Source organism: Anguilla rostrata, chromosome 8, assembly GCF_018555375.3.
Source record: "Anguilla rostrata isolate EN2019 chromosome 8, ASM1855537v3, whole genome shotgun sequence".
NCBI classification, from domain to species: domain Eukaryota; kingdom Metazoa; phylum Chordata; class Actinopteri; order Anguilliformes; family Anguillidae; genus Anguilla; species Anguilla rostrata.
The window spans coordinates 40,744,141-40,768,796 of NC_057940.1; the positions used below are offsets into that span (position 1 = coordinate 40,744,141).

The window sequence follows — 24,656 nt, forward strand, 5'->3', positions numbered from 1 at the left end:
ATGATGACCTGCTTAACTGGCATTGCCACGTATTGATCCTCACATTGAGAGCCAACAGCAACAGACTCCAAATGCAAATTTCACTCCTACAGTCAACTCCAGGCCATTTGTTTGCTTTTTGTGCATGAAATAATGATGCAAAGACACAGCCAGCCAAGAAACAGCTGATCAGCCAGTTGTCCCATTACTTTTGCTCCCCTGAAATGGCAGTTCTATGTATTAAAAAGGCAGTATTTCTTACACAGATCACCTAATATGGATGTAAATACCTCCAGATTAAAGCTGACAGCCGGCCCTTTAACCTCATATTAATAGTATGACTAAAGCAAAGAGTAAAGCATTCCATGTCCCAATCACTAATAATGTTTAGTTTGCTTTGGACAGAGGTCAGCAGAGTACATATTGAGCAAAAAATAAAATGGTTTTCTTTGCTATCAGAGAGATGCCAGCAAGTCTGCCTGTAAGAACAACATTGAATTAATGAACTCAAAACATCCATGTTATCCTGGCACTAAGTAACAGTACCAATCAAGTGGACCTTGGGATAGCTCATGAGCTTTCTCAGAAACAACGCAAGACCTTGGGTAAATTTCCAGGTGGAGTTGAAAGCTGAAATTGTACCCAGAAGTATTTTCAGACGCTGAAATAAAATAGAAAACATACACTAATTGAGTAAAAGTATCTGGACGCCCCTTGGTCTGGGGCTGTTTTCCATGGTATGGGCCTTAAGTCCCTGAGGTCCCTTGATTGCATGACATAACCAAGTGGACCAAGGTTGGAGGCTGAGAGCTGAAATACTGAATTCTCCAAACAGGCCTCAAAACTGCATTCCAAAGGGGAAGTATTACCCACTACATTCAGCCCATCGAACAATTGAAGCAGTGAAGCAAGCCAACAAGGCTGCCACACCCATAAGAAATATGACATACTGAAAGCAGGTCAAGAGAGACAGCTCAGCCATACGTCAGCTGGACAAATGCTACAGTCCAGTGGCCTGCTTTTTTTGAAGCCTGCACATAGGGTCAAGCAATGACCTGTTGGTGGCAATTAATGACTCACGAGTGCAGCATCAACTTGCATCATGCATCTGCACTCATTGTTGTGGAAAATTCAACCTAAAAGAATGACAAACTTTCAACCAAAGAGCTGGCAACCAATGTTCAAAGAATCTGTTCCGTCAGGCCCTATTTATATAGCTGAAAATGCCTGTGGGCGTCTTTGTGGTTTGCTATGCTAGACTTGTAACACAATCCAAGACTGTGTTCTTGGTTATCATATCTCCCACTGGTGAAACAGAGTTGTTTATTAACTGGCGAAAGCATGACCCTTGTGGAGCAAGATTACAACCTCTCCTGGGGCACACAGCTCCTATGACACATAGATACTATCAGCTGACCAAGGCGCTACATATAGTGCTTTGCAAATTTTTTTTGCATTGCATTGCCTCAGAGCTTGACATCAGAGAGATATATTTCATTTATTTGATAAATATAAATAATATATATTTCATTTAAGTCTTGTGAAACATTATTGCTTGCAGAGGATATTTATCTAATTGTGTGACTGATAGTATTTTGTACTTGGAGATTTCCAAAAGCAAAGCAATTAAATCAGAATTAAATGATATACTACAAATTACAGATCAGCCACAACATTAAAACCACCTGCCTAATATTGCCACCAAAACAGCTCTGACCCGTTGAGGCATGGACTCCACCTCTGAAGGTGTCTTCTGGTATACTTGGATTTCTGTATATATTTGTATCTACTGTATATTTGTATCTGATATTTTGTATCTACTGTAAATTTGTATCTGATTGTGTTACTTTGTTGTCTTTGATGCTGCAACAGTGCAAATTCCCCCCGGGGATCAATGAAGTACATACTACTTATTACATTATTGGTGTTTATTACAAATTTCAAATGGATTACATTATTGGGAGTTATTACACTATTGGTAATTTATTACATTATTAGTTGATACAGGGCTATAAAAAGCTAAGATATTGTTAGAGGGTGAATTATTTCCACATGATTTAAAAAACTCTCGACGGGTCAACGCTGTTTTGGCGGCACGAGGTGGACCTACTAACACAATATTAGGCAGGTGGTTTTAATGTTGTGGCTGATCGGTATATATATATATATATATATATATATATATATATATACGTACACACAGTACTGGCCAAAAGTATTAGGCTCCCTGTAGTCTTTTAAAAAATTAGGTAAAGAAGAATTCAGTTAATATATTCCCATTTACTGTATAACAAACCAAAGTACAAACATTTTTTCCAATTTCTACGTGTCATAACTCAAAAGATGACTTTTACTTAAAAAATAATGTTAGACATGGCATTCCTTCCTCAATATAGCCTCCTTTGGCTGTAATTACAAGTAATTTAATTACTGGAAGTCTGACCAATCATTTTGTAAAATGGGGTGGGAGGGAAGTGAAGGGATAGTTATTGAGTGAGGTAGAGAAAACCTCAGGTAACTCATTAAGAACATTGGGATGGCAGGTATGCCATCCCGCCAAGTTACGCCATGGCGGGGGCATGCCCCATACCTATACAGCACCGAGAGTTTGGCACTTTTCAGGGTTCCCCACAGAAATAACCACAACAGCCACAGACACTCAGCCCTTAAAAACATTTAATTCTGTACATTCTGACCCCTTTTCAACAGACAGATTTCATAAACAACTTCACATGTCCACACAATAAAGCCCCAAACTAAGGGGATTTTGCGTTTTCTCAAAGAATTGAGGAAATATTGGGTAGCACTGCTTTGAAATACATCTTATGTAATTTCGGTGAGGCAAGATAGCCTATATTGTTTGTAGTACCGTAACTTGGGGTCATTTTGACATCAGTACTTTTGAGTAACTTGGCATTTTTATACATTGAAAACGTGTTTTTTATGAGATACATATATACTGTTCCCTATGCTGTGTTCTATTTGTCACCACCATCTTGAATGGGCTATTTTGGAATTTTATTACTCATTTCATTATTTTCCCTGTATTGGCCTAGCTGCATTGGTGATTCTTTTGAAACTTGCGACTTTGACAGACCGTTGTCCCAAATGGCCATTGACCGATATTTGGAGATACTGATACTTGGATATTTGGGCCAATTGGCCACTTGGTGGCACTATAGCTATCATTTAAGTTTCCAATATTCACATAATCATAACTTTAACCTAAAAACTGGAAATCATCCTGTATCCACAATCATCATGTCATCATGTTCTCAAATATTCCATTGACACAAAAAGCACACCAAATTACTTTTAATTAAATTTATTAAAATGAATTAAAATTGAATTTTTTTAAAAACATGTCAAATGCATCTCCTAAACAGTTTGGCATATCAATATGGAACCTATAAATTTTTTTCAATGGCTGGTGTTCTAAAAAGTTATTATAAAGACGGTTGCTCTCAAAAACAAGGTTGCAGTCAATCTACAAACATTGCTGTGGGCATGGTTTATCATCAAAATGCTAAATCATCAATGGTTTAGTGTTAGTGTTAATCAGTTTAACCATCAGGGTCCAAGTTGAACTATGCGGTTGTTCCCTGTACTTGGACCGGTACTTCTCTCTAGGGGTTTCGTCATACTTGTTCCTGGTTATGGTTATACACTTTGTTGTACGTCGCTCTGGATAAGAGCGTCTGCCAAATGCCTGTAATGTAATGTAATGTAATGGTTTAATGGAAAGTGATGAAATATAATACATAAATACAGTAAATCGCAACTCAAGACCTATATTGGCCCAGCCCATTGGCCATCAATATGAAAAAAGATATTTTAACGACTCACTAAAACGCACAGCTTTTGTGCAGAATTTGGATCCATTCTACAGCGAACAATAATCTAATTTGTAATATATACACTCACCAGACTCTTCATTAAGTACACCTGTTCAACTGCAAACTGCACCCGTTAATGCAAATATTTAATCAGCCAATCACGTGGCAGCAACTCAATGCATTTAGGCATGTAGACATGGTCAAGACGATCTGCTGAAGTTCAAACCAAGCATCAGAATGGGGAAGAAAGGTTATTTAAGAGACTTTGAACGCGGCATGGTTGTTCGTGCCAGACGGGCTGGTTTGAGTATTTCAGAAACTGCTGAGCTACTGGAATTTTCATGCACAACCATCTCTAGGGTTTACAGAGAATTGTCCGAAAAAGAGAAAATATCCAGTGAGCAGCAGTTCTCTGGGCGAAAATGTCTTGTTGATGGCAGAGGTCAGAGGGAAATGGCCAGACTGGTTCGAAAGAAAGGCAACAGTAACTCAAATAACCACTCGTTACAACCGAGGTATGCAGAAGAGCATCTCTGAAAGCACACCACGTCAAACCTTGAAGCAGATGGGCTACAGCAGCAGAAGGCCACACCGGGTGCCACTCATGTCACCTAATGAAGTGGCCGGTGAGTGTATATGCCATCATTGCCATCTTGAATGAAGTCATTTTGAATTAAAAAAAAAATCATCTGCCACTTTTCTCACTTCTCACTAAATGGTCAATTCTTATTAAACTTGGCACATTGTAAGGAGATTAGGCCAAAACGCCACTGCCTGAATTTGGCACCTACTGATCATCTAATAACCACCATTTAAATTTCCAATATTTTAACAATATAGAGGTTGAATTTGCTTCAGTTGAACCAGCAAATAAATCACAAAAAGGTTGATATTAATGAATAAAAATAGGAAAAATATTTCAAATGAAATGGACACCAAACACAATCTAATTGTGCCCACATTATGTAAAAAATATTTTTACGTGGAACACTTTGTTAAAAATGCAGAAAAATTCAACATGGATCATATTGCTTGTGAATGAAATTGCATAGGTACAGCACTATGAATATACTGGTAGGCCCACTGCAGTACAATAACATTGCAATACTATGCGTAAGAGGCTAAATCTATGTACCAAGGTCATTCCACGCCAAATCAACCAGGCTTGACACCACCAGTTGCAGATCATAGAGCCACTGTACCAGATGGCAGATGCTGATGTTAAAGATGGTATTTTGCTTAGTTTTTTGGGAAAATGTTTGCTTGCAAAGGCAAGATCAATCGATTTGAGCAATCTGTCATCCTTCAGCAAGTCTGGCATCTTGTTTTCAGATTTTTTACGTATAAATCTCAATATTTTTAAAACTACAACTCAGATTTCGATTATCAGTCTCTTCATATTATTTTAGGATCAGATTAATCCAACACAACAACCAGAAGCCACAAATCAAGTCTCTAAACATCATAATTCTATCATGTATCATTTAGCAGCATGTAATGTCTTTCCCTCATTCTGAAATGTTTGATTTTAATAATGAAATGGAAACAGAAATAGTCTTTGTTTCTTTTATTGTCCAGTTTTAAGATATATGGATATGTATGAGTTGGATTTTGGGAGGCTTGATGTAATGTTAATGTTAATGTTTTGTTAGGTAAACGTGTTAAATGGCCAAATTACAAGTTAACAAACATGTCCTTGTGTGTGGCTTTTACGAATATATCTTTAATTGCTTTGGCGTGTGACATAATGTCAGCAGCATCTTGACAACTATGTCAAGAGTCCAGCCCTAAAGAAGTAGCCCTGTCAAATCAAACGGTAGCACTAGATAGTTCTAAAATTTCAAAACAAATCAAAATTCTTAAAATTAAAGTCTTATAGAAATAAAATGACCAGCCTTTCAATTTGAAAATAAATACTTAAATTTGATGCATTCCATCACGTGCTTCTTAATTGTTCCTCGTAGTGCTTGGATCCCGGTAAATGCTGCTTGTAGCCATATTTCAGTTTGCTTGTCTCTTTTCTTTGTTTTCTTTTTTTAGGGCAAACTAAAGAAGTAATAAAATAAGGAAATGGCCCACCACCTTACTACAATGCCAGTAGTGGTCCACTGTGGAATCCTGTTCTTAATTGACCAATGATATAACCTTGCGTCGAACCAACAGTTTCCAGGCTACACAGCAGTCTGCCTTGGTGGCATCTTCGCCAACATTTTTGCTAACTAAGCCCATGGGAAGTCCTTTCTTTGTCACATTTCATGATTACACATAAAATTGCACTGTTCTGTACATTCTGAAATTTATGAAGCTCAATTTAATGTAGCCACTGAGGGATGACCTATCACAATCCTCTAGACTGTCATGAATGGGCAATGTTAAATTAATCAATCAGACTGGGAGTTAAATCCATCCTTCCATTTGGCCCGCTATAGGACATTTCTTTGTGGAAATCTCAACAATTCAACAGGTTGAAACACTGTAAATGAATACACAGCCCCATGTATGTACATGCACGACTTCCCTGTTGTTTGCTGAGGCTGTTGTGGTATTCCAAATATGTCCACAAGATGGCAGCACATTTCCTTCAGGAAAACAGCAGTTCGAGTATCTGCTGTCAGATTGACTGAGTAAAACCACATAATAGTAAGTGCAAGTCTCAGTGATAATACTGGAGGGATCAGACACTCCAGGGCAGCTCCATTCCAGCAATGATCGTATGATCATGTTCTTCAGTAAATTTCTTTAAAATTATATGACTTTATCACCCACGGCTCCATTTTAATAAATGCGTATGCAATAAATTTAATAAAATTAATTTGTAATCAATTCCTTTGGCTACATATGAATTTGGTATATACGATTAACCGAAAGAAAAAAAAAGACAAGAAAAATTTAAAGGAAATTGTGACTTTCTTGCATTGGCCTCAAGTTATTATATCTAAATAAGTGGATAAATTGAAGCTATTGCAGATTGACACATAAAGCATAGATCAATATGTGAAAAAATATGTTAAAATCAGACCATTGAAAAATGGACAATAGCATACTAACAGTAGTTCTTGAAATAATAGATTGTATGAGATGATTTCGAATAATCCCTAATTTCAAGATCCATCCATTGTTTTCAATATAAAATATATGAAAGTCAAGAAATATAATTAGCACCATTTTCCTTTTTATTTTGTATACATAGTAGAGGCAGATTGAACTTTGCCAGATGAAAAGAAAAAAAAAAAAAAACATTAATTGGAGGACCAGAGTATTCTTCATCAGTGTTTAATTATGATTTTGCTTTGTTGAAACAGGAAACGTTGTATATGGTGATATACAAATTGTCTGAAACAAAATGACATTATTGTATCATTTGGTGAGGGAAGCAGAGCCCAGCCATTAAGAAGGAAAGGAAAGTATTTATAGAAGTTTGCAGAGGGACCGAAACAGACCGAAACGGAAAAAAAATACAAGAAAACAACAATAAAACAAAGTTTAAGTGTCTTAGTTAAAATTGGATATTGACACTACATTCTTTTCATGTGATGTCAGTATTCAAGTGAAATTAAGAGGAAGAGATTCTATATTACAAGAGCCTGATCATTTTTTCTCTTCCCAACCCTCACGTTCATTGCAATATATAAACAGGAAAGCACTTAACTCATAGTGTTGTTTTTTGGAACACTGGACATGCTTTATTTCAGAACTTTTCACAATTTATTTAAACATCTCACATATACAAAATAGGTACAATAAACTTTGTTGTTTGTTTGAGAGAGAGACATTCTTATCCCGATTAGACGGACAAGATGTGCTTAACAGCGTGAACATGGGGAACTGATTGAAAAAAAGGGGTGGGGAGAGGGGGGGAAGGGACAAAATCAGACACAAATAAGAAATGAAATAAAACAGAGTCAAAACCAGACAGTTTGAAGGAGGGTTCCACCTGCTTAATAAGGGATTATCAGCAAAAACTGTAAGAGACGCCACCTGGAGGTCAATACAAAGCAATACAGTTTTAAAGTGGTTCATTCTGCAGCCGTATGCATAGCACCATGTTACCGCTTCAAGTATCTGAGCACCACGGGAACAAGCTTGAAGCCTTTTAAACTCTTACAATTGGGATGCAAGTTTTTTTCTTTTATTTTCTCAATACGGTCATGAGGTAGTTTAAACCTTTGAAAAGCTGTGGTTTTAAACCTCCTCCTTGGAAGATATACAAAGACCACAAGTGGTGTACTTTCATCTTTTTATTACACGTTGTTATTTTACAGATGATGACATGTCCCACAACAAGGTGTTTTCCCACGTGCCTTTGGCTTCTGTATTAATTTGCATTGCACAACGCTCCGATCAGTCCGTTGTCTTCTCCGATAGGGCCCAATTTAAGCAAGTGGAGGGGCAGAGGGAAATCAGCATTCAGTATAAAAAAAAAACAGAGAGGGCAGAGATTTTTTTCTTTTTTTTTTTCTTTCTCTCTTTAATTTATCATGAGTCTATTTATTTGAAACAGACTGGGCCAATGTCCAAACCAAATTCTTGATCAGCTCCACCAATGTCCAAAGGTGCAATGTCGAGGATGGGCAGGCGAGATGGTTTCGTCGTTCTGTACTCGATGACTGTCTTTCCCCATTGGCCAGTGTGTCTCTGTGAATGCAAAAAAATGGGGAAAATGTTTCAGCATGGAGAATGAACACTGACATGTTAAATCAAAGCCACATCATTTGAATGAAAATGCTTTCGAGCATAAGATTCTTCACTAATGGATTTTATAGTACATTTTCACAATGCTACAATAATGTGGCCTTTTGTACAGGAGTTCGTGTACAGGGATATTTTAAGTGTAACATATTTGGAATAATCAGAATCAAATTTTATTTATACACACAATTTTGATAAAAATATGCAATGCATATTATAAATACTTAAAGGGGAACTATACATCGGAATATGAAAATACTTTCAAATAACACTGGGATAGGTTACGTCAGTTATTCTTGATGAAATATGACAGGGTAGGGTTTTGTGATGTTGAGTATGGTTTTGACTGCAGTGCTAATCATAACTGTTCCAGATATGAAGGTATTCTGCTGTCTATGGCAATTTGTCATTGCCATGCAAAATTGGCTTGTATATACACATTTTGACATTTTGTCTTTTTTAAACATACTAAAACTTCAAACCGATATCGTGTCGGTGAGCGGCAAAAGTGTTCTGTTGTTCCATTTTCCTTGGAGCAGCAAGGTTGCTGCATGACTACAGTGAAATGCTGCTCTGTCCCTGTGTCCTGACTGTGGGTGTGGTCTGTCTGATTGGCGGCGAGAAAGGAGGAGGGGCTTACAGTGCAGCCGTCCTCCAGTACGTTGAAAGTGAAGCGGCTGTTGCCCTCCGCCCGCAGCTCCACGTCGTTGGAGCCCTGCAGCAGCACGGCCTTCTTCAGGTTGCCGTTCTCGGCGTCCATGTAGGCCACGCTGTTCTTGCAGTGGTAGGTGATGTTCTGGGAGGCCTGGTTAGCCAGGAGGCGCATGAAGGCCAGCTGGGTGGCCATGCTCTGGGGGCTGATGGTGTCCTCGTGGTAGGCAAACTGAAACAGAAGCGTAAAGCGATCAGCCAACAAAACGATTAGCCAGTCAGCCAAGCACTCAATCAAAATCGATTTGTCGCTGCAAATTTCTACAATTGCTCCTCTGTACTTTTTACCGACGTTATGACGATACATAATTAATAAGTATTTTAACTGCCTGGTCCTTGCGCATGGATAAAGAGACAAACGGAATGAGAAATGGGACTTCCCTGCCATCCATGTCTACGTACCTCAGTGCCACCGTTGATGGTCTCGCCGAACCAGACATGCTTCCTGCTCTGTGCGCTGTTGTACCAGTTCTTGCGGGCGATGGTGCCGGGGTTGGGGTAGATGCAGGTCTGGCCGGTGGTGAAGTCGCAGTAGGCCTTGATGGCATCCATGATGCAGCCCTGGTTGGGGTCGATCCAGTAGTAGCCTACGGAGGAAGCGGGAGTGATGTGAGCGTGTCTCGACCGACCACACAGGTATTTTGCTCGGAGCGAGGCGTGGAGGGTTAAATAAGGATCACCTGTCTGCAGTAGATTCCCATTTTACTTGGTTACATAAAATAATATTGGGCTGGCAACCCTAGTCCTGCAGGACGGTGGGGCCTGCTGCTTTTCATTGTTATTCAGCACTCACTTTCAATTGAGGTCATGTGTTACTCAGTGTGCTGGAATCACCTTGCTTCAGGAGTCTGAACTGGTTGCAGATTTCAAAGTGAAAACAAAAACCAGCAGACCCTGTAGCCCTCTAAGAAACAGGGCTGAGAACCACTCACTTTCTTACCAGCATATAATTCAAACGGCAACCTTTTAGAGAGACTAATAAGCCCTTGCAGACACTTGATTAGTAAACTTCATCAATATTAAATGGTAGCCATGACTGCAAGTTTAGCTGTTTATCTTACTGGTTAGCTTGCTAGCTTGTTAACTTGCTATTGCACAGTTAGGTATCATTACCTGAATAGCTACCTAGTTAGTCGCACAACCAGTCTCACAGTGCAGAGCACAGTACATTATGTGTCTGGTTTGAGACAATTAGCTAGCTAGCTAGTTAGTAAGCTCATTGCTCTGATAGAACAGGCATTCCAATCAGACGTCTGATACTGATGGTGCTCATCTTGGATATGGGTCTCTGAGGTGTTTGCTGATGCTGAGGAGACTCACCGCTGGTCCACTCGGGGTGGCTGAGCCTGATGTCACGGCAGGTGCGGGCTGGGTTCTTCTTGGAGCCCTCGGGTGTGAGCAGGTTGTCCAGCTGGGTGTTCAGAGACTTCAGGGTGGCGTCAACCTCGTAGTCCTTGGCCCTGACGGAGGCCTGATCAGCTCTGTACTCCTCAAAGCCGACGCCCACGTCATAACCGCCGCCGGATGCACCAGGGGGGCCGGGGGGACCGGGAATTCCGGGGGGACCCTGCGCTCAAGCACAGGGACAACCGGGTCTATCCTGCCCTGACTCCAAAGCGATGTGCAATAATTGCAGGCCAAAGGTGGTTATAACAACTACAGAACACAGTCAGATGAGGTATAATACTCATAAAGTATGAGGTATCCGTAGCCGTGAACATCAAATCTAGTTCACACGGTAAGCATAGGCTAAGTCAGTAAAGTTATGGCAAGTCATAAACTTGCTTGCCCAGGTGCGTGCATATTATTACTTTATCATTATTGAGCTTTTACCATTGAAATTGGCCTTCCAATAGATAAATGCTAACCTACGTTACCGCAAATGTTACCATAGCATCAGTTTAACCGTGTAAATCAAGGTTTTGTGAGCGCGCGCTGGCAGCTAGGCCGGGGGCTGCGTGACGAGGCATACTCACGGCTGGGCCGACGTGTCCGGGGGCACCACGGTGGCCAGCAGGCCCGATGGTTCCGTGTACGCCAGCTCTGCCATCCTTTCCGGGGGGGCCGTGGGGACCGGCTGGGCCCTAATCAAAGCGCAGGGGAAAGGGGCGTTAAAAAAGGCAGCCTGCCCCGCGAAACGCACTGGCGATGAGCTTCGGCGCGCCTCGGGGGCCCGTGTGACGACGCCCGCGTGACGGTACTTACTCTGGGACCAGCGGGACCGGCGGGACCAGCAGAACCTTGCTCACCACCCATACCCTGTGTGAAGGCAGAGAACCGGTCAGAACCGGTTAAGAACAGACAGGAGATGCTGGGCTGTACATTTCTCAAAATGGGGCCATCTAGTGTCTAGTATCTCATATCTCATTTAGACATTCCATTATTGTAATAAGTGACATACAAATGTAGATATTTCAGAGGGCATGGTCAAAGCAATATGCGTGGGACTGGATTACTGTACAATAAGAAATGATGCTTGATTCAGCCAAAAGGCTGAGAAAAATGCAAAGCACAGTGTGCATGTCTAAAATACTTATTTTATCCCCAGGGCTGTATCAAACATTTTCAAATATGCTAAAAGGCTACCTGGTAGAACAACTGATTATAAATGCTGTGGCACTTAGCCAGGTCGAGGGTCGTTCTCAACATGTAAATTTAAAATGATCCCAGGTGCTGCTCTCTGCCATGCCCAGTGCTTATCGCAATGCTCTGTGACATGCGTTTGCTCAGGTGACATGTCGCTGTGGCGCTGATGCGTTTGAGGTCAGAGGTCACTCACGGCAGGCCCGGGCATTCCCTGCAGGCCGGTGTGCCCGCGCAGTCCTTTCAAGCCTCTCTCTCCCTTTCCTCCGCCGACACCCTTCTCTCCACGAGGTCCAGCGGGGCCCTACAACACAAACCCAGAGAGCCTGTCAGGGAAAGACAGAAAGACAAACGACGACAAAAAAAAAAAAAAGAGCATGCACTCGCTCGACATTCGGATGGCTTACAGGAGCGCCTCTCGCACCAGCGGGGCCAACGGGACCACCTGCACCACCGGGACCCTAAAAATGAGCAGAAACACATTCGCGGTTAGCGGTTCAAACGGTTTGTTCTTAAGTCTCTTTCTGACGGAACTCTCGCGTTTGCATCGTCCCAAGTTGAGGTGAGGTCGGGCGCTTACGGTCTCTCCGCGGTTTCCGGCTCTGCCAGCGGCACCGGCAGGTCCATGAGCTCCAGGGGCACCAGCGGTTCCTGCATGACCAGGACCGCCAGGATCACCACGATCGCCCTGCAGAAAGGCCACAATATCAGTGACTTCACTGTACACGGCACCAAAATGTGCCAAAATTCAACAGAAGCATGGGGCTCGCTTGATTATGTATTACTGTGGTATTTGATCAGAAAACAACATAAAAACATATGGGCAATGAAAGATATTTATGATTATTGATATTATGATATTATGATTATTTATGATTATAATTATGATATTATGTATTATGATATTATGTATTCTGTATAGCTCCATAGTCTTTTGGATAGGACGGAGTGTAGCACAGTGGGTAAGGAACTGGGCTTGTAACCGAAAGGTCGTAGGTTCGATTCCCGGGTAGGACACTGCCGTTGTACCCTTGAGCAAGGTACTTAACCAAAATTGCTTCAGTATATATCCAGCTGTATAAATGGATACAATGTAAAAATTGTGTAAGTCGCTCTGGATAAGAGCGTCTGCTAAATGCCTGTAATGTAAATGTAATGGATAGAACAGTGTACTATTTACTGTAACTGCAAGCATATGTGTCTGTGTATGTACATCTCCAGTGAGTATCGGCAGATTACTCACTAAGCTAGTAATTTCAGGTGCTCATTAATATTCTCAAAGGTCTGGAGAAGTTTACCTTGAAACCAGGAACACCAGGACGGCCGGGAGGACCATCGTTGCCAGGGCTACCCTGCAGAAAGAAATCAAACGGTGTTAAACAAGATAGCCCTGAGAGCATCCCGGGGCAGTGCTGTAAATAAATGCTTGGGTGTTCTTTTTCATCTAGAATATATTTTTACAATGTACCTGACAGGTGAGAATTCTGAGGCTTTACTTCACTGAAACTGAGCAAAGGCAAATGGTGCATAATTAACTCACAGAATCTCACATGCCCTCTTTTTCATGGTACCTATAATCTTAGATTACACTAAACTAATCAGTACATTTACAATGGCTAGTGCATGAGAAAACACTTAACACAGCAGGAACCTAATTAAACCATGTTAAAAATGTAGTTAAAAAACAGACTTTGTCATACACTAAAAAGTGGAGATAAGGATAAATTTACCATCTGCAAAGGGCCAAAGAACAGTGTGAATGTGATCCTGACTCCGCACTTACCTCACGACCTGCTTCTCCCTGGGGACCAGTCATACCAGGCATGCCAATGTTACCAGCAGGTCCACGAGCTCCAGCCTGTCCAGCTGGGCCCAGCCTACCAGGCTCACCCTGAATCACACAGAACAGCAAAGGTCACCACCACAGCAGGACAATCATACACCTCTAATGCATTGTGCAATATGTTTTCGTGCAGGATACAAAGCGTATTTCTGAATGAAATGCCAGATGTATTTTTTCCAATGCTCAATGAAATTTGATACATAATAGATAATCAGAAGTAAGATATTTCGTAGAAGTTTTCAGTGTACCACAGCCGAACGACATGATGAAGACGGTAATACTTACAACACCGCCAGGACCGCCTGGAAGACCACGGTCGCCTCTTGAGCCGGGAAGACCAACGAAACCAGGAGAACCGAGGACACCCTTGGGCCCGGGAATACCAGCGGCGCCCTGAGGGAGCATACACAATGGGGAACATCTGTAACTAAGATTGGTCCCTTTACGAAATACATCATGCAGAGTTATTAAGAGGTGAAATAGCTTTAGGAACCTTACAATGGTGGACAGGCTTGACACAGTGCTCAGTGTGCACCAGACCATAGAAATGCAGCAGAGCCTAGATGGACTGTTGTCATGAAACTTTCATGTTCACACAGTCTTATAATTTTCACCAGAACAAAATCCCATTAAAGCGAAGAGTGATTTTTTACTGAAAATGTGAAGAATTATTAATAGAAATTTAGTCAATAGCTATTAGACCACAGTGGGGTGTGTCTATGACGCCGGAAGTTGAATCACATTCATGTAGCAATCTTCCCTATTCACATTTTGGTATTAACGATTATATAAAAATGCCAGACCAGCTTTTAACCACCCAGACATTATTACAATAGTGAAAAAGTGATAAAGTACTGAAAAGTGAAAACGACCTCTGAGTTAGTTAATATTAGTTAATTTTTTAAAAACTACATATCCCTACCAGGAGCATGCTAGCCCTTACGGAACCCGTTAGCTGTCCCAGATAGTAACTGCACTCCTTGACATGCCCTGAATTATAATGGTTGCTTATTGTAACTGCCATGACATTAGCTAGCTAGATTAGGACTTGGTAAGCTGAAACACGGGAAGGGCACATTGTTGAACTCAATGCTGTATGGAAATGTAGTCCACATACATACAGTACTATGGCCAGTTAATTCTCTAAAAACCAAACAAAACTACCAAATGACAACATGACCATTAGAAACAACTTGCTAGTTTTGCATTATGGTGGTATCATAGGTGTATTACGGACACAGTGCTTATATTTAAAGGCTTTGCCTATGGGAAAAAAGCAGCAAATACACTTCTGTGGTAGTGTGTGATAAAATCGTCCCAGCTTCTTAAAGTTGCAAATCAAGATTATAATGTTCGTAGAGATGACGGCGTGACTCACAGGAGGACCGCTCTCTCCACTTGGGCCTTTCTCTCCAGCAGCTCCGGGAGGTCCAGCGATACCCTGCTCTCCATTAACTCCAGCGGGGCCAGGCTCACCGCGGGGGCCACGGGGGCCGTCCTTTCCAGCAGCGCCAGAAGGTCCAGGTGGCCCACCGATGCCCTGTGGAGGGAACACAGAGTGGTATGCTAGTACTGGAGCCACAATGCCTTCCACCACAGAGGGTGTCCAATCACATTGATAAAGTTGAGGTGTGAATGTGGGCTTGTACAAGTCTTCAGATCAAACAGGTATGTCCACATACCTCAGTTCTCAAATACAGCAAATGGTTTAATGAATGTGATACATTCTTCAGATATCAGGCATAAAACTAAAATATATGGTAAAAATAGTGCTAATATGAATGATGGATAGTTGCTGAAGAAGAACTCAGTTTAGCATTTATACTTGATTTCACAACAGTGGCTTACAAAATGGAGCCTGATAATAATTGACTATCAGCTAATGTCAAATCAGTATGCCAAATGTCAATTTCTAGGTATAATAGCCATTAAATAGCATGTGTGATGTGCTGAATGGTGAATGACCACTTGAATACAGCTCTAATCTCTACATACACCAAAGCAGAGCTAAGCCTGGTTTCAAACCACTGCAAATGTGCAGGTGTTTTATAGTGTTTCCCCAAAATGAATGCATAACACTCACAGCTGGGCCAGCAGTTCCAACTCTGCCAGCAGAACCAGGGAAACCAGTCAGACCCTGGGACAGAAATGACACAGAGACACGTGTTACCAGAAGACCATACCATACCACCGGATGAATGTGTGCTCTTGAGCTTATCTGATCTGGGCAACGGTACTTACAGGGGGACCGCCATCACCACGGGCACCAGGGGGGCCAGCAGGACCAGATGGGCCCTAAAAGCCAGAAAGCAGAGATGATGAGAGGATTAGATAAGAAAATAACTTTATTGAACCCTGCGGCATAATTTTTCCTCTGTATTTAACCCATCCAAGTTACTTAGGGGCAATGGGCAGCCACAGTGCAGTGCCAGGGAACCAGCTCCAGTTCTGAGGCCAATGACTTGGTCAAGGGCAATGGCAGGAGTATACCAAATTTGACACGCATGTCTTTTGGTGTGGGAGGAAACCCCTGCAAACGTGGGCAGAAAATGCGAACTCCTGCGAGGCAACAGTGCTCACCACTGCACCACCGTGCCACCATAGAAGCAGGTTACAAATCACTAACAGTATCAGAAACAAGCAACCAGTCATGGAGCTCCTTCAGCGAAAGGGGCTTGGTGGAGGAAGGGGCCTGTAATTTCAAGATCTTGTAGCAGGGCTACCTAATGTAGTTGCAGCATTATTTTTTTATATACGTCAATGAAAAGAAAGGTGGTATCATTATCTACAGAATATCATGAAAGTGAGCTTGCGCGTAACAGCGAATGCTGTACAAGTGAAACTCACAGCGGGTCCACTGTTTCCGGCAGGGCCAGCAGGTCCGCCAGGCCCAACATCACCCTTTCCACCAGCTGGGCCTCTCTCACCACGTGCGCCAGGCTGACCATCAGCACCCTGCAATGGACACGGGACATGTCACTCCGGAACAATACAGGACACGTCTTCAAAGGTCAAACAAAGGTATTTAACCTCACTCATAACCAAACATATCTTACTCTTAACCGTGTGTGTGTGTGTGTACGCACATGTATGTGCATGTGTGTGCGGGCATGTTTGTGTGGAGGTCTGCATATCTTTTTAATGCCAATTCCTGTAAAAAGACTAAGAAAAATAAGCTATTGTAACAATTATTACTATAGATATTATGCCTACTGATTAAGATACTGTGTATACTTACAGGGGGTCCAGCAAAGCCAGGACCTCCAGCAGGGCCAGACTCACCACGCTCACCCTAGAACAGAAAAGAAGATTCCATCGAGCTCTGACACGTTTAGAGTACATGTCAACACCACAGTCACAAAAAAAGTCATGAAATTGCCATCAACTGCATAAGAACTACTTTGACCTTTACAGGCAATACATGACAGTCATATTGAATTATAGACCATTGAATTCATGGTCCATGGTCCATTGTTATGCATGACAGATGCATGATGGAGAACACATGGGTACCTTCAACTGCTAGTTCACATGGTGGATAGTCAAAGATTACATGTGCAGGAGACATTAGATACTTACAGGAGCACCACGAGCACCAGCGGGGCCAGGAGGGCCAAAGGAGCCAGATTCACCCTGGGGAAGAACAAATTTAGAAATGAAGACTACACTGCAAAAACCCCAAAAAATCTCAACAACCATTTCAGTTTTATATTTAGACTTTAGAATTTTATTCCTATTGCTTTTTTGCTAAATAAGATAAAAAGATGAGGTGAACAGTTTTCTTTGCTGATGAAAAACTAACCCTAACACTAACCCTAACCCTTGTCGACAATGTTTTCACTTATTTTCCATTTGAAAGAAAAAAAAAGAGTTTTGAGTTTGGTGAAGGAATTATGACAAGGTGTATATGAAAAAATGTTGCTCTGCTCACACAAGTTTGAGCAAATCTAGCAGAACTGAACTTGCTTCTAAAACACTGTAATGATGGCCTTGACCTAGCTTTTACCAAGCCTATCCAATTCCGGGGCATAAATCTGACAAAAGCATATGCATCCCCCATAAAATTATTTTAATCTGTGGTATGAGCCACAAGTACCTGGTGTCAAAGCTTTTCAGGGTAGCTAGACCTAAGTCTCTTAATTATATAACCTTCTTTCAGATTTATGGTTGAATACATTTATGAGATCCTTCTTGGAGGATTTGATGTTTATTGTCATCAAAAGCTATGGCAATAGTTTACCCAGTAAAATACAAGTTCACAGATGCTGTCAGCATTAAAGTTCATCCTGTCTGGTCAGTATAAAACAATGTTTGGTTTGGGGTTATGCCGTGGTCACTCGCGGAAGCCTTGATCTCTCACAATCCTTGTTATAGCAAAAAAATATTCCACATTATGTGGAGGATACTTCTTTATACTCACACCATTGTAAACACAGTTATGATTATTTGTCATTTAAGGGCCTATGAAATTAGTGACAGTGTCTGTTTCAAGTCTATTTTGAATGCGCTCATATCTGACCCTTTAAAGTCTACTCTAAGGCCCTGTCCACACGTATACGGATTTCTCTGAAAACGTAGTTTTTTCCCTCCGTTTTGGCCTCCTGTCCACACGAAAACGGCATTTTGGGTCACTGAAAACAAAGCTTTTTGAAAACGCCTTCCAAGGTGGAGATTTTTCAAAACTCTGGTTTCCCTGTCTTCGTGTGGACAAGAAAAACAGAGCTTTATGAAAACGCTGACGTCATGACCTCAACTCGTGCATCAGTTACCATGGCAATTGGTGTATTGCGCATGCGGCAATCGTTTTAGCGTTTGCCTGTGGACGGAGATTTTTTTTAAAACGCTGGTCGTGTGGATAGGATTTTTTTTTTTTTTTAACGTAGGGGGAAAAAAAGACGTTTTCAGAAAAATCCGTATACGTGTGGACAGGGCCTCAGTGTCGCAACCTCTGAAAATCTTTTGAGGTCTGAGGAGTGAAAGATATCCTGACAGCGGTGATATTCGGCATCAAGAATAGCTTTGACCAAATTTCTTTGATTGATTAAAAGTCATAATGAGGACTATCTGCCCCTAATTACAGTGAAAAATCCTAGAACTAGTTGTCAGACCCGAAGAAGGACCGGAATTGTTCAACAGATTGGTTGTTTCTTTCTAAAACATATCTAACGTATTGATTTAATTAATCTCATAAATGTTGTAATTCATGCACAATACCAGAAGTGGGTGGTATAAAATAATGTGTTGGTCCAAGCCAACATGAAAAATTGACAGTGGCATTAGCTTACAGTCTTCTCTTCTAGGCCCTGTGACAGATACTCCTATCAAGCACCAGGGCTGACCATTATAACAGCATACTGAACAAAGTTTATCTATTTCTTGTTATCAACCACTACACAAGCAAAGCTTCAGGGAACTTTTTCTGAGGATAAATTTAAAATATTTTACCTTATCACCATTGGCACCAGAAGGTCCGGGAGGTCCACTAGGTCCTGGTGGACCCTGAGAAGGAGCGAATGCGCCACAGTCAAGATACAACGATCACTTATCGCACAAGACAGAAAGAAAGAAAGAAATAACATCGGACAACACAATGACTGAAAAAAATAATACTTACACGGGCGCCATCTCTGCCAAAGTTGCCTTCCAGTCCTCTGTGTCCAGCCTCTCCCTAGGTTTGAAGACAATGAGGAGTTGTAACGTTAATGAAATTGCTGGGTAAATAATTGTGAGCCAGACTCTTCCTACAGTATGTTGTACTAATTCATCCTACTGCACATAAAACCAGGAGACAAGTGTTTTTTTCAAACAGATATAATATAATATATAGGGTCCCTGCAGCCCCTACAGCCTTTCCCAATACAGCCTTTCTCCTCCTTAAGACTAAGGCTGCACCCTTGCCACTCTTAATGGGCGCGATTAAGTGACTCATTGCTTGGGGAAATACGCCGGGGCACGCAAAGGAGGTTCACCTTCTCGCCTTTGCCTCCAGGAGTGCCAGCGCCACCACGCTCGCCGGGCATTCCGGAAGGTCCTTGGTGACCGGGGGCACCAGCAAGTCCAGCGGGACCAGGCTCACCCTGAGGGACAGAAGAACATCACTGTGGAATGCTGGTCCGGCACTGAAAACGCTTTTGCGCCCCACGCTCAGTGAGAACGCATCTGGTAAATGCCAGGGCCAGCTTTGTTAGCCAGCCAATATGCGTGGCTGTGTAGTATAATAGTTAAGGAATGGGCTTTGTCCCCGAAGGACTCCCAAGAAAGACATTACTGTTAGACCCTCGAGCAACATACTTAACATGCATTGCTTCAGTATATTTATGTCCAGCTATATAAATAAATACTATGCATAAAAGCAATGCAAGTGGATAAGGTCTGCTAAATTTTTAAAACATTTAAACACATGCATATTTTTTTGCAAATACACCCCACAAAAATGTTTTCTTTAGCATAAACAGATTTTAGAGAGTAAAATCGCCCGGTGCAGTAATGACAAGCTTTCGCTTCTGCGTATGCATTTTTTGTGAGCGCTGAAAGTACCTGGTACCTGAAATAAAGTCCGTTCACGGTTCGCATACCTTGCCTCCGTCAGTTCCAGCAGGACCAGCAGGTCCACGGGAGCCAATAGGGCCTTGGGGACCGGTTCCACCAGCAGGTCCAGGGTTTCCACGCTCTCCCTGTGGAAAGGGACAGTCGCTACATTGATTTCTGTTCCTCTAGCACAGTTGGACACAGGTGCATTTCACAGCTAGTCAATTCCAACTACATTTTCTTCCCAAATGAATGGTACGCCTGTGTACTAAGTGGGTGTAACAGAGAATGAGTTATATACAGTATGTATAATTAATACCAAATAGATAATATCAAATGATACTACCAAAGGAATTACTGAAACTGTATTAAGACATAACGGAAAATAACAGGACAATATAGTAAATAATAACACAATAAAAAATAAAAAATGTACCTTCCCACCAGCAGGCCCTGGTAATCCTGGTTCTCCATGAGCACCCTGTTGAGAAGTTTTAATTTCTTTAAAATTGTGTATTATTTCACATTCCAAAGGGAAACATATAAAAGCACCTCAAAACAAAACAGAAAATGAGTTTTTATATTCCATGACATAACAACTAAATAATTTCAATAATTTTTAGAAATGTGTTTGATGACTTATATTAAACATGCAGTGTTTTCCATTACCATGGTTTTTGCAATTTATGGTTGGAACTATTTGAAACATTGTCTAATCCCAGAATCCACCGAAAGTTATATTTTTCTTGTTGGGTACGAAAGTAAGGGGATGGGGAATGGGCCCAAGAAATATCCAAGTTAATGTGACTTGTTTGCCCTTGTAGCTTATTAAATACTGCCATGTCTATAGTCATACAATCTTTCAAAACATCTGATAGGAGCCCAATATGTGACTCACGTAACCGGTAGCCAGTTTTCTGATCTGAGATGCACAGTTCAGTAATCAATATGCGACTATTTGGAACCAGTGTCTTCATTACAGTGCATAAAATGAGCGAGTTAGTTCATTGAATGATGGCATTTAGCAATATGCTAGTGGGAACATGGTGTTGTGTCCCCACTTCCCTATGTGTCATGTGGCCTCATGTGACATTGTTACCCTGTTGGGTGCCATGTAAGCTCAAACTCGTTGGAAAGTTACTGACCCGATCGCCAGGTTTGCCAGCTTCACCAACACCTCCAGCGGGGCCAGGCAAGCCCTGAAGGGAGGCACGATTGAATCAGTCATCCAAATAATCAATCAAGCAATCAATTAACCATCCAAGTATCCTATCAATCAGTCAATACAGAAATGAATGAATGAATGATTCAATCAATCGATCGATCAATCAATCAATCAGTCATGCGCAATCATCAGAAAAATAATGTAACTGTATGTTAAATGGAAGCTCCTTAAAGTTCTATTTAGTGAAGTATAACAGGAGTCCAGAATCTGCACAACCAAACGTTTTCCTTTGTCTTGCTGTATAAACGCCAGTCTTGCATTTTTGGGTATTCATATACAAACCTGGAATCCTGGGGCGCCAGAGGGTCCCTGCTCTCCTTTCTCACCGGTGTTACCCTGCAGTGGAATAACAAAACATTTTCATTATCACGGCCAGAGTTTCATCCCTGCCACTGTCAGCATTATGAATGGGAAACGACTCTTTTACACTCCGTCCTGCTAACCAGCACTGTTGTGACTACAATTTGCCAAATCACATTTTTTGTGGAGAAGAATCTCCAGCAGAAGACAATAAAGTCTAAAACATTCTAAGCTGCATGGTGTAACAGAAATGGTCGTATGACGCCGAGGCGCAGTGCTTACACCAGCTCCCACAGCACCAGCGGGTCCAGGGTTTCCATCGGGACCGGATGGACCCTAAACAGACAAAAGGGACAAAGATAAGCGGCCATTTCATCAGAATCCATCATCTTTAAACCTTTTATTATATATGTTGAAGGTTTAACATGTTGTTATCTATGATATTATTCTTGTTATATTTCTTTTTGCAGGTTATATAAAATGGTGTGTTTTGTCCTATTCATCACTGCTTGTATCTTCTATACGAAAGGGGATGACTGAGTAACCCCGTGAGCCAGATACAAATATCTCACAAGCCAGAAAGCTCCAACTTCTTGACAAAATAAAAAGTTTTTTTTCAACTTCTTACCAAAAGATCGCCATAAATAATTTTTTTTTTTGCATGGCATTGACTGTCAGCAGGTGTACTCCTTTTATAATTGGATCTAGTGTGAAGTGTTTTCCTGACTGGATTGACTCCTTATTACAAGACAAGGGCGGATTTTTCCTTCTCAATGCAGCACTGTAAAGGATCAATGGGAGCCATGGGCATCTACTGCAGACGAAAATTATCGCTGATTGGTTTTTGCATCCATGGGATAAGCTGCATGAAATAATGGGTGAGAAACTGTGCACCTTCAGGCCAGTAGGGACAAGGTGCTGGAGACTGAACTTCAAGGAGCGTGAGACTGAAAGGGCTGTCTTATCCTTCCAAAATATATAACAGGAGAATTGGGGAGGGTGGTTTTTATCCATTTAAACTATGGAATGCTTTACCCCAGCAGACCACCATCCATTGGACATTTTAAATGACCCAAAACACTCATTCGTATGATTGCTTTTAAATGACATATTCATTTATCTATTGTATATTATTGTATCATATATTCTATATACATGTTTTGTATGTGTTGTATTGCATGTTTAGCTCCATTGTACATTGGTCCTGTTTTATTTGTTCAATTAGTATTGTACTTGATTTACAGTTGTGTTTCATTATAAAATGTTAGCTATAATAATAATAATAATAATAATAATAATAATAATAATAATTATTATTATTATTATTATTATTATGTGTCTGATCTCAGCACAGAGTAATACTTACCCTCAGACCAGAAGGACCAACTCCTCCCTTATCACCAGGCTTTCCAGGCTCACCCTGAAAGAAATGAAAGGACACTGAGCCACGCATGGAGGTCTTCATCCTGCTACACCTACTTGAGTGCTGAGGCTCAATATACCAGTCCGGAACCAGTTACATTAACAGCAGTGTACAATACTGGTTTGTGAACTCCACCATTACGGTCAGGGTACAGTGCACAGAATTGCAGAACATCCATTCATCAAACAGAACATTGCTCATTAATTAAGAAACAGAAGTTTGAATATAAAATGAAAGTGATTTGAGCAGGGGCAGAGCTAGCCTGTCATACATATGGGTGGATGATGAGCATGATGAGAAATAGCAATTCCATTTTAAAGATACAATACATCTCAATGTCAGCTCTTAAAAATAAACACAGTATTTGTTTTTTTTCATACAAATGCTGAAATGTTACTTGTCAACATTCATTAAAGAATGTTTTTTTATGAATTAGGCCTAAGTTAGTGTCTATGTTGGGGTACTGAGGGGGACTCCCCATGGCTACTTATATGGGTGCACTACACCCCCGCTAATTCTGCTTCTGGATTTGAGTATAACTTACAGATGTTTTGAAACCACTCTGTACACAAGTATTTCTGGCAATTGTTTTTTCTTCTTTTTTCAAAGTTGCAAGTTCTTTGTTATGGGAAAGAAAATGAAAAAGATCGGAGTCATGTGACTGTACTCACGGCGGGGCCCTTAGGACCAGGGAATCCGATGCTACCGGGCTGACCTCTGGGGCCAGTAGGTCCTGGAGGACCAGAGCGGCCATCTTGACCAGAAGCGCCCTAAATGCCACAACAGATATCATTAGCAGTGATCACTTGCACAGTACATCACGGCACTACATAGAGTAAAACCACATTTATAAATATGTTATTCACTCTTTTTGTGCAACAGTATCAGTTATAAAGTGGTCGGTACTTACTGCAGGACCCTCCTTTCCTGGGGGGCCAGACTGTCCCGGGCTACCAGGAAGACCCTAGGAAAAAAATTAAGATTTTATGAAAAATCCCATACATTTTTAATTGTTCTCTTGGAAGATTTGTATCACACATATTTTAATTATTCCCAATCCTCATCAAGTTAATGTTCTTGCTTGCAATTCATGTGGCATACTACATTGTCTATTTATTTATTTGTTAATTTATTTATTTTGTAAAACATTGCATCAAGTCTACAGACTGCTAAAAACAATGTACAGCATCCTAAACCTGAATATATCCTCCGGGGACCCAACATAAGTTTAAATTTTTTACATAATTTTTTTGTCTTGGATGATAACAACAGGTTGCAGTGAAAATATTTCCTAAAACATTATCTTATTTTGTACTGAAGGCCTCAGCAAAGTAGAATATACTGTATGGTTCTTGAGATTAATACCAGAGACTGCTACGGGGGCAAACATGAATTCCTGTGTCTTAGAAGGATATATCAGCATTTCATGTAAGCAGCCTTGTATCTGTAGGTAAGCACATGCCTGGTGTCTATCAATCATTGACCAGTTCTCACCCCGAAAACATATCAAGATTTCTATATTTTTACAATTTAGTTGTT

At 41.1% G+C, this 24,656-nt stretch overlaps 1 protein-coding gene across 2 annotated transcripts in view; it reads right to left on the reverse strand.

Annotated features, from left to right (window-relative positions):
• Positions 1 to 7,472: 7,472 nt before the first annotated feature.
• col1a2 (collagen, type I, alpha 2) overlaps positions 7,473 to 24,656 on the reverse strand; it is a 35,638-nt gene continuing 18,454 nt past the window's right edge. For both annotated transcript variants that reach the window (XM_064348270.1, XM_064348269.1), the window contains 29 exons: positions 24,028 to 24,081; positions 23,789 to 23,887; positions 23,061 to 23,114; positions 21,977 to 22,030; positions 21,677 to 21,730; positions 21,315 to 21,368; positions 20,606 to 20,650; positions 20,217 to 20,315; positions 19,611 to 19,718; positions 19,256 to 19,309; positions 19,087 to 19,140; positions 17,221 to 17,274; positions 16,880 to 16,933; positions 16,489 to 16,596; positions 15,883 to 15,936; positions 15,725 to 15,778; positions 15,020 to 15,181; positions 13,927 to 14,034; positions 13,582 to 13,689; positions 13,097 to 13,150; positions 12,379 to 12,486; positions 12,206 to 12,259; positions 11,995 to 12,102; positions 11,421 to 11,474; positions 11,192 to 11,299; positions 10,536 to 10,782; positions 9,618 to 9,802; positions 9,145 to 9,387; positions 7,473 to 8,450 (listed from right to left, as the gene is read on the reverse strand). In XM_064348270.1, coding sequence (XP_064204340.1) covers positions 8,304 to 8,450; positions 9,145 to 9,387; positions 9,618 to 9,802; positions 10,536 to 10,782; positions 11,192 to 11,299; positions 11,421 to 11,474; positions 11,995 to 12,102; positions 12,206 to 12,259; positions 12,379 to 12,486; positions 13,097 to 13,150; positions 13,582 to 13,689; positions 13,927 to 14,034; positions 15,020 to 15,181; positions 15,725 to 15,778; positions 15,883 to 15,936; positions 16,489 to 16,596; positions 16,880 to 16,933; positions 17,221 to 17,274; positions 19,087 to 19,140; positions 19,256 to 19,309; positions 19,611 to 19,718; positions 20,217 to 20,315; positions 20,606 to 20,650; positions 21,315 to 21,368; positions 21,677 to 21,730; positions 21,977 to 22,030; positions 23,061 to 23,114; positions 23,789 to 23,887; positions 24,028 to 24,081 — 2,739 coding nt within the window. In that variant the 3' untranslated portion in view covers positions 7,473 to 8,303. The remainder of the gene's footprint in view (positions 8,451 to 9,144; positions 9,388 to 9,617; positions 9,803 to 10,535; positions 10,783 to 11,191; positions 11,300 to 11,420; positions 11,475 to 11,994; positions 12,103 to 12,205; positions 12,260 to 12,378; positions 12,487 to 13,096; positions 13,151 to 13,581; positions 13,690 to 13,926; positions 14,035 to 15,019; positions 15,182 to 15,724; positions 15,779 to 15,882; positions 15,937 to 16,488; positions 16,597 to 16,879; positions 16,934 to 17,220; positions 17,275 to 19,086; positions 19,141 to 19,255; positions 19,310 to 19,610; positions 19,719 to 20,216; positions 20,316 to 20,605; positions 20,651 to 21,314; positions 21,369 to 21,676; positions 21,731 to 21,976; positions 22,031 to 23,060; positions 23,115 to 23,788; positions 23,888 to 24,027; positions 24,082 to 24,656) is intronic.